Here is a 10,910-nt window from a genome sequence, read left to right as displayed (position 1 = left end):
CTCGCCACCTATCGAATAGAGTAGATACGAAATTTTATTATTTAATTCAAAAAATTTTTTTCAAACAGAACAAGCAAAATCCAAGTAATTATTATAGAACAAGAGATATAATTAAAGAAAAAAATATTCATTTAAAAAAAATAAAATTCAATTCTATAGAACAACGATCGATAACAAACAAGAAAGGATGTCGCCATGGTGATAACAGTAGCAGACGTATTGTGTGTTACATTCGAATCATTGTCATGATATCGGAGTGAGGGAAGATCAGCATGGAGGTCCAAGCTCAATCCGAATGGGTATTTAACACTCTGCTAGACTTTTTGAAAGGTCCCGTCTGGAATATTCCGATTCTTACTTTCATAGAGCAGAAGTCAATCGGTAAGTTTGCTATTTATCTCAATAATTTACCATTGAAAAGTATGTATTTAGCGTTATTTAAGTTCTTTCTTTGGCCCGAAACTGTGGCAAGTCGTCGATATTTATGGTTTATTTCGGCTCATAAAAAGCGCGGAGAAGTTCTTTTAAATAAAGTTTACAAAATTAAATTTTTATGGGGTTATTTTAGGAAAATATTTTTTGGTCACCACGTGATACTTCATATGGCAATTATGGCAAAATTAAATACACAAAATAGAATTATTCGGTACAAAGGTGGTGCAATTAGTTTCGGGGACCCCTCGTATTGTGGGCATAATTCTAAATGCATAAAGGCCGGTTCTTTTATAGTGTCGGGTATTGTGTTGATACGGGTTTTATATTGTACAGGGTGTTTTTTTAGAGGTATACAAATTTAAAATGAAATAAAACACTTAAAAATAATGTTAATGGCCAAGGTGTTGGCTATATTTAAAAGCTAATTTTATGCCATTAGTGTTTAAACGTGATTTCGGACATATGGGCGCCACGGCTGGCTCGAATGAAGCGCAATCGGGAAGAACAATTTTCGACCATTTTATCGAGCAACTGGGGCAGTATATCGGCAATAACGCGGCGAATGTTGACTTCCAAGTGGTCCAACGTATGTGGTTTATCGGCGTAGACTAGTGACTTTACATATCCCCAAAGAAAGTAATCCATAGGTGTGAGATCACACGATCGTGGAGGCCAGTTCACGGGTCCATTACGCGAAATTATGCGCTCGTCGGATGTTTCCCGCAATAAATTGATGGTGTCGCGCGCTGTGTGGCATGTCGCGCCATCTTGTTGAAACCAAAGCTCTGCCACATCAATACCATTCAACTGAGGAATGAAGAAGTCAGCAATCATAGCTCCAAAAGCGCTCTCCGTTGATTGTAACATTCTGGCCGGCATCATCTTTAAAGAAATATGGGCCTATGATTCCACCTGCCCATAAAGCGCACCAAACAGTGACTTTTAATGGATGTAAGTTACTCAATATTCGCCGCGTTATTACCGACATACGGCCCCAGTTGCTCGATAGTGGTCGAAAATTGTTTTTCCCGATTGCGCTTCATTCGAGCCAGCCGTGGCACCCACATGCCCGAAATCATGTTTAATCACTAATGGCATAAAATTAGCTTTTAAATAAAGCCAACACCATGGCCATTAACATTATTTTTACGTGTTTTATTTCATTTTAAATTTGTATACCTCTAAAAAACACCCTATATAAAAGTTTGCTTAAGTACATAAACCAACCACTGTACAAGTTACACGAATCTTTAGAGCATAATATATAGAATGCATACGATCTATAGGACATAATATTGGATTCACTCTACAAATAGTACTCTATATAAGTGTAGAGCGTAATCTATAGATAATTCGTATAGTAAGTGTATAGTATTTTTACGATGGATGATAAACTGTACAGGCCATTATATCCTGTAAGATATCGTCATTTTAATCCTTTCATGTTGATATAAAGCATTATTTTTTAGTAGGTAACTTTATTTACACCCGTTTACCAACTTATCTGACACATTTTAATTAAATATACACTTTATGATGGGTCTATTAACTCTATACATTGTACACTGTATATCTTCCGTATCCTATATTTAAACTGGCCAAACTGCAAACTCTTACCACGGCTCCCGTATATTTATACAATTTATTTTTATAGATTGTGTACCTTACTTCTTATAAAGTATGTTACCTCCTACGTTATACAATACACAACCAGTAGAGTAACAATGATATATAGTATTTTAACTATAGGATATATAATGTAAAAAAAATGCCCTTTCAATGCTGCTCTTGCATATTATGTGACAATCAGTCACCCCTTCTATAGATTGTACTGTGCTTATTATAATACATATATTAAAGATTACACCCTGGAGATTTTATACCCTAGAGATAATGCATCCTGTTGCTTGTGTTCTGTGGATGTAGTCTGAAGTTCGTGTATCGATTCGTTCGCCGTAATAAGTCAAACAAAACTTTATAAATATAAATATTTACTTTATTGTATTCTGCTTGCTGAATTCGTAACACAATTCATTAACACGAGTTGTCATTTACGTACGAACACACGAGAAAGAAGTACCTAGACCTAAGTAGGACATTCAGAAGTATGAGGATTTAAGAAGGATCGTATTGTATGCAAGATAATATTATTTTATGTAAACAGTTCAGTAGTTTCATTAGTTATTTAGATACTAGACTTATCTATAGACCATTCTCTAGTTAAATAAATCAATGGAAGTGCAGGTAGTTAGTTGGTCACGGTGATGGCATGTCACGAAAAATACGCGACGTCATCTCACGACAAGAGAACACGAAACAAATACAATTAAATATTCACAATTACCTACTGCATTTTCGATGAAATGAATAACAAATTATGGAAAATATAACAATTCTCTACGACTTCACCACGAGTTATTATTATTAATTTAGTGTTTCTCCGTAAGCGTGTAAATAGCTCGTCAATATGAAAATTCTAAACAAAATTTACGGAAAAATAGAAGAATTGCATATAAATTAATCTATACATTTTTACATACGTAGCATAATTTTGTAATTACAGTTGATTCTAGATACAGAGGACTGGAATTAAATCAATCACTATATTAAGAATTTACTATACTGTATACATAAGAATAGCAAGAACTATAAAATTATTTATTACAGTATATCCCACTGTGTCTATGATTCAATAAGCTATATCTATGTTCAATTGAGAGCACGTAACTGGTAAATTGCATTTGAAACTAAATACTTCTATGTAAATACTGTATATAGGCCGACATGGATTAATGTTAAGGTAGAGTCGTTAGAAACTGCAAATGCAGTAAATCTAATTTATAAAAGAAATTCATAAATAAGGGGTTAAAGAGAAAGAAAAAAATGATAACGATGATCATCTGCCTTCATCAATATGGATGGAAATGAACGTCAGAAATGCCAATTTATCAGAAGTGGAATATGTGTTATATAATATTCTTCAGTGATTATAAATTTGATAAGCTTTCTAGTTGGCAGCCATTCTATATTTAAATAGCAAAAGTCATAAATTTATAATGAATTAGCGACCTTTAATCGAGAACATAATTGTAGTTAGTCGCTCACCGTGAAGTCTTGCTGCACATCAGTTGAATCGTTAGTGTTCTTTCGTTGCTAAAACTCTAATTTTAGAAGTTGTAGACGATATTTTATCTACACTACGCTAGTTTTTTATACATTTATTTAGTCTCCTATGTGACATTAATAGTCAAAATCGAGAAAAGCCATTGTCTACTATTTCACATCGATTAAAATATTCACTAGTGATCGATGTACCTCATAGAATATTCCCATTTGTCTTAAAATTATAATAAATCTACAGTTTATAAAATTGATTTTTATATATTTATCTCCTAATTATACCTTTTAAATCCACTTTGATGTATCGATTTATAGGTAAACAGCTCTTACACAGATGAATGGATACGTAGGGTGGCCCAATAACTAGTTAACCGTTGTAAAACTGAATTAATGCTTTATTAAACTACTTAAACGTGTATTTTATAATGTTTCCATCTCTAAGTTTACGATTCCTACTCGTAGAGGTAACCGGGACACACAAAATACGGTTAACTTACTTTTGGGCCACCCTGTATAATAAAATAGCCGGTAGACGAGAAGAAAAATATTTTATTTCGAAAAATTTTAATTAATATCTTTGAAAATAATTTTTAAATATATTATTTTTTGATAATTGAAGTTTTGCGTGTATTACCGATCGGAATTTTGCGTGTTTTATGGTAGTAGATACAGACAAGAATCTCACTGTCTACAAGTGTTGAGCCTATTTGTAGAAGAGATAACTTCTATACATTCCTTTACCGTCGCGTATTGTAAAAATATAAAATAGTTAAAGTGTTTACCTCTTCATTTTCCGAGAAATTTCATAGAAAGATAACGAAAGACAACCTAACAATATAAATATTCTGTATAAAATTTCGAGCCTCAGTGTTTTAGTTTCCTAGATAAGTACAGTTTTACATTATTAATTACTGAAAAACTGTAAAAAAAAAAATAATTTGTTTTTAGTATTCGAACCCGGAATCGATAACGAAAATGAATACCATAAAATTCATAATGAGTATAAAAACTTGGTCGATTTTATGCTGGGTAGTTTCATGGAAGACACTAACGTAACTCCTGATTATTTCGAAGAGGCGTGCGGACAGACAAACAAAGACATATCTTCCGAATTTCATCGAGTAAGTATACTTGAAAAACAATAGCAAGCTCTTAATAAAGCAGTGTACAGATATATATATTTTTTTCAATGTAGAGTCTCTTCGAGCAAGTATGGGCTGCCGATGATTACGAAATATTCAAGAGGATGATGACTCAAAAGAACATAGAACTGCAGTTACAGGCGCTAGAAGTTCTGGCACAAAAACAGGGCACCGTGCCACAATCCTTGATGCCCGATAGCAATAGTAAGTTAACTAAAGAGGAAGCCGAATTAATGGAAGAAATCATGAGGTTAGTCCTTTAAGAATAATTAAAATTGAATTTCAACACGTTCTCAAACCGTAAAATTTTACAGAAGAGCCAAATCGAATGAAGTTTTATCCCCTGAAGAGGGTGAAGATCAATTTATAAAGGCTACCTTAGCCGAAAAGGCTCGACTAGAAGCTGAACGCGATTATGAAAAACAAATGTTAGACAAGGTAATGTGATACTGTGTAAGAATTCTTGTGTTTAGGTGTATATAAGAAGACTGTATTTAATTTTTTTTTCTAGGCTATGAAGTTATCTTTGCAAGAAATGAATAACGAAATCAAAACAAGTTCGAAGAAAAGTCTTCCCCCTCTGAAAACCACAGTTCAAGAAAACTTCTATACGACTCCCATCAAAACGGAGGTCAGAGGTTATGCTTTATTAATTCCGATTTTTGAATAACCCCTCGAGCATACAATTTACACAGATTTACATCAAATTTCGATTTAGTGCCACCTCATATTTGACATTAAACTGAAGAACCTCAAACAATAATTATATATACGTAATACAATGTGACTCTCCATGTGGTAAACTGAAAGGACTGAACTAAATTATTCTCTATATCGAAAGTCCATTTTTATAAAAATACTAAGAACCCACCAAAAATTATTCACTATATCGAGTTTCGCTTAGTAACGAGGGTTCATATAATTTTGAATTTGAGTCTTGCAGATCGATATCTATAATGCAAACTCGTACGTTCGTTAATTCACACATACCGCAAAGTGTCCTATTTGATTATTAATAGAAAAAAATCCATTCGCAAGTATTCATTTTATAAAAGAGAGGAACCTCGATTATAAGGCATTATATCGAGGTGTCTTTCGAAAAAGCTTACTCTTCGTAAAGGGTGAGGCTTTTTCGAAGGGCACCATATCGAGTTTTTTCAATACAGTACCCTTCGTAAAAGCGTCACCCTTATAAATGTTCCTGTAAATCCCGATATAAAAACAAAGGAAATTAAATTTACCGTCTTTAATTAAGCCGCGATTTATCAAGTATTTGTTTATAATTTACACCCAGTGGATCAATACAAGGAATTGCTAAATATCAATACACAATTACATAGTGTTGTTAATAATTAAATTAATTTATTTAGCTTTAGAAAGAGTTATGGTAACCGTTTTATTTTATCGATATTAGGTGAAGGTCAATGTTAACTGTCCAGTTGTCTGTCCGAACTAATCGATAACGAATTAAAGAATGAAAGAGCATAGATTTTTGAAAAATGAACACGCTCATTCTAAAACTGAAATTCAGAATCTGTCTATCGAATTCTCGCAAAAATTCCTTAATAATTTATAAAAGGAAAGATGAATAATGGATTAATATCTCAATAACCACCCAATTTTCTATAATGGAACAGCCTCAAAGAACAGATTTTATCTTCGTAAACATAATGCAGCTTCTTCATTAGACCCAATTCTAGACTGACCCATTTATCTGCATTATGAATTTCTATTCCGTTACAAACATGCGATTTCAGAATTACTATTGATTTTGTTTAAAAGAAAAAAAAAACAATAAACAGAATAAAAATTTACAAGAAATAAATTAAAAATGAGTAATACCGATTTAATACTTTGACGTGTATTGGGAACTCCCTAATTTAACTAACGGGAAGAAGAAAATTAAGTTACAGTCGACCCCCCTATAACACTGTTGATAATTCCGTTTTATATGAATTCCATGTTGTACGAGTCACTTAGATTTTACAAATACATGTGCCGGGCTGTAAACGGCTCACATATTTGTAAAATCTAAGTGACTCGTACAACATGGAATTCATATAAAACGGAATTATCAACAGTGTTATAGGGGAGGTCGATTGTATTTTTAATTCGGAGTTTTTCGTTCATGAACTTTCAAAAATTTCAGGTAAATCCGGAAGAAGTAAAGAAGCGTCAAGAATATTTGAGAAAGCAACGAGATCGTTTGATGTCCATGAAGAAGGAAGAACGAAAGAAGCAATTGGTTAAGTACACTCAAGAAACGGGCGGAAGTCGCCCAAAATCTTCCAGAGCAGCTCAGAGAGCCGTTAGCGAGATGAAAGAAAATGTAAATGTGGATCCTAACACTTTGGCATTTCGTAAATCTCTAGCGGATCGACTGAAATCGGAAGTGGTGGTCAATCAAACACTTTGATGCAGGAAACACCAGAATTAAGTCAGTTTCTGCACCCACAAAACTAAAAATCTTGGATTAACCATGCCTTAGATAGGGAAACATCACTCCCTTCAAAACTTTCATAGCACTAAACATAATATAAAACTATAAATATACTTATATAATTAATAAAACATATATTTCTATACATAGTTTCAGAATAAAAAATGTAAAGTAAAATTTTAATTATGTAGACTTTTATTCTATTTAAATTTTTATGTATTCATTTTTACATAGGAAATATTCTGTTAAATATTCGTGTAGTATCATAAATTTATTAATTTCACTAATATTTAAATATGTAAAGTATTATTAATTACATTAAACAATTAGTTAAAAAGTTTTTGCTTTATGTTCTATTTTATCTAGGACTAAAAATGGGCGTCATAAATTTATAAAGTACAAATTCGATTTAACGTTTTTAGAGGAACCGGTAAAAAAAGTATACGTTAAATCGAGTTTCTGCTGTATTATAATATTTTAGTTCATCCTTTTTAAAACATTTATTATAAACTTATAACCATTAGTATTTAGATACGCATATTATCGCTGCAGATACTCCATATTTAGTCCAGTTGTCACTGTTGTATTCGTTAAATATCGGACAATGTAATATATTATAATTATATGTAAAGCGTAGATTTGTAGTAATGATTATAATTAATGAATTACTTGTAGTAAAGGTTATAATTAATTACAAAAATGTTAATTAATTTGGACTAAAGATGGCCGGTTAAGTAGCCGTGTTGTATTACCAAATTTTGACAATTAATACATAAATAATGAGTGAAATGGAGTAAACAAGAAAACTTAAAAATTATAACCCAATATTTAAATTAGCTTCACGTTTGAAATGATTCATAATACACGAAAATTGTTGAAGAACATAACACGCAGAATTTAATTTCTATCAAATATATTTGTTCTGCGTGACAAAATCACTTCAGTAGACCAAGCACTGTATAGTACAATGTTGCACTGTACTGTACTGTACATATGGTTCGAATCAATAGTTTCGTTAATTCCGCACCTGCCGAAATATTCATCTGAATCGCCTTTTCGTATTTCGGTTGTCAACTATACCAATACGAAGTGTCGATCGTGAAATATCGGGTAATTTCGCGTGTCAATTAAACACGTGGGGATCGGAGAGAGAAACGAGTTATTGTTCTTACCAATCTGCTTATTATTCTGTTCCGCAGGTCGGCCGAACACTTTAGTGTCGTGTGACTTAGTCCAGTGTTGAATTTACTAAAGCCAGTTACAATTAAAAAATGGATGGCGATATTTACATAATAAAATACATAGAAGAAACTAAAAAGTCTTCACTTTTCTTCATGTTCAATCACCAGAAAAGTCTTCCATTGCAGAGATGAGCTTTTATTACAGGCTATACCCCTGCCAAAATATGCAAAACAATTTAAGAAGTTCAACGGTGAGGAGCCAACAATGAACAATACAGTTCAATTTAGTTTCTTCTACGTATTTTATTAAAGAGAGTTACGTTATCGCCTATAACTTCACAGACGGACTCTCCGAGCCTTTTTATAGGCTACTAGAGTAGCGATTTTAAGGCATTCCGGTGGCCTTACCTCGCCTGCAATCGGACTATAATTTGTAATCAGTTACACTGTCTGAGACAGCCCAATGCCAAGTTTTGCAGTAATCAGACAATTTTCTCTACGTCTGCAACTTTTTGCTTACGTAATAAATACCAAGCTGGTATTGCTGTTTCGTTGATAGAAGAGTTTAACAAATGATCCACGATCAGGCATAATGAGCACCTGTCTAAGAATTATGAAGAACGTTTTCTGACTAAGCTTATACCCGAATTTCGCTAGAAAACGTACATAATATGCAACTTAAGGGGACAGCAACGCCAAATTTCGCCTAGCGGCTACATTTTGAGATAAATTTTTCCCTAAAATCGAAACTGTATACTCAGGACAACTTGTACACCCACCGCGTGACGAGACTCGTTTTCATTTGCACGAAGTGTGAACACTCACAACTGTGGTATTTGGTCTGATGAAAATCCACTGCCAACAACAAATTCCGTTGCGTTCACCAAAAATAACGGTGTGTTGTATTGTAAATCACTGTATTATATCATGAATTTCTGAAAAAACATACGCAGTGCAATGTGTTATTGTAAATCATTTATAAGGCATAATGATTAAAAATACCGAAATATAAACTAAATTATAAAATCGCGTTGATGCTGTTAATTAAGAATAGGGCAGTTGTATTAGTGTATAAACGTTTTCCGGGATACCCAATTTTCCATTAATTCCATTAACACGTGATCTCTGTCTTTCTTTAATCATATAGTACGAAGTGTAGACGATGAGATTTTAAAAATGTCCATGTCCATATATTACGGAGAAATGTCTTAACAAACGAGATGCGTATGATCGATCCTTATACCTGGTATTGAATAGATGGGACGACGTTTGAGAAGATAGTACGCGTCTTGTATTGGGAGGAAGATTTAATTCACGGAGTAATTTTGTAAAATCCACAGAGAACTCGGTACAATAAAATATAAAATTAGCAGGATTGAAGTTTTAGAGAATTTTATAACAGTTACATTTGTCTACAAAGGTTTTGAGATGAATTTATCTTTAAGCAAACATCAAATCTACTTTTAAATAAAAATTTCGTATCTGTAGATTGTAGACTGAACAAGGAGCAGTGGTTCAACCTAAAAGGTCTAGCGTGCAGTCCGTAAATCACTTCAGGATTTTGGATTGGACTGGATTCGTTGTTTATGGCAACGTGACACGAGGGCAGGGCCATGGTTTCTAAGAAAACTCCACGTAATCAAACGCTAATATAACCACCGAACACTGGTAGTTGGTCACGGGTTCCGTGACCAACTACCAGTGTTCGGTGGTTTTATCCATTCATGATTTTCGTGTCTGAAAACAGTTGGAAAGGGCTCTTACATGACTTTCCCGACACTCAAACGAGTTAAGGGGTCCGAGGGGGAAGTCAGAAAATTTTCAGTTATACATCGATATAAAATTTAAATAATAATAATAATGTAGAGCAGTGTTTTTCAACCTGTGGGTCGCGGTAAAAGAAAAAGACAAGTGTTTGTAGGTCCTACACTACATTAAAAAAACTACAATTTCAGCGAGAAGGCTGTACCTGTTTATTTTACAGTACAATTCATTTTTTTTTAATCGATATTTAGGTCTCAGCCATGCAGGGGCCTGGGTGGATACGGCCCACCCCAGAAAATCATAGCCGATAAAGTCTTGAGCTGATTTGCAAAAAGAAATAAATAATAGTAAAGTAGAAGCTGAAGATTCTGATCCTAAAAAAATAATAAAAAAAAGGTCAACAGCTCCCCGTGCCCAATGTTATAATTAAAGAAAGTTTCATACTTTGTGTGTTAAATTATTGTCGATTCTTCTGAAATTTTCATTTTAATCAACAATTTGTCTCAACAGAAAGAAAATTAAACACACAGTTTTTAAAATCACCGATATAGTTTTAATATGGCGCTAGGGGGATCGCCAGAATTTTTTAACTTGTAAAGGGGTCGCGTATTCAAGATGGTTGAAAAACACTGATGTAGAGTAAATGTAAAGAAGCTGATTGAAAGAAAAGGATGATCGAGTGATAAATCGAAATCGTATAATAGGTTACGTGCCAGAGGTTCGTCGACCCTGGCATAAATTGTGTAGAATTAACAAATCTATTTACCAATTTCACTGATTATTGTTCAATGATATTTTAAAACATATACGTTATGTAAAATGCTAAGT

General features: G+C 33.2%; 1 protein-coding gene across 1 annotated transcript; it reads left to right on the top strand.

Annotated features, from left to right (window-relative positions):
* Nucleotides 1–191: 191 nt before the first annotated feature.
* On the top strand, nucleotides 192–7,257 carry LOC111635638 (cilia- and flagella-associated protein 36-like). The gene is made up of 6 exons (XM_023380659.1): nucleotides 192–381; nucleotides 4,504–4,676; nucleotides 4,751–4,947; nucleotides 5,012–5,135; nucleotides 5,209–5,328; nucleotides 6,847–7,257. The coding sequence occupies exons 1-6, from the start codon at nucleotides 273–275 to the stop codon at nucleotides 7,111–7,113; spliced, it is 990 nt and encodes a 329-aa protein (XP_023236427.1). The 5' UTR covers nucleotides 192–272; the 3' UTR covers nucleotides 7,114–7,257.
* The last annotated feature ends 3,653 nt before the right edge of the window (nucleotides 7,258–10,910 follow it).

This window comes from Centruroides sculpturatus, unplaced genomic scaffold (assembly GCF_000671375.1).
Source record: "Centruroides sculpturatus isolate CEXI.00-Female unplaced genomic scaffold, Cexi_2.0 scaffold1025, whole genome shotgun sequence".
Taxonomy (NCBI): Eukaryota; Metazoa; Arthropoda; class Arachnida; order Scorpiones; family Buthidae; genus Centruroides; species Centruroides sculpturatus.
Note: the sequence above shows the minus strand (reverse complement) of the source record. Positions and strands in the feature narration are given on the sequence as shown.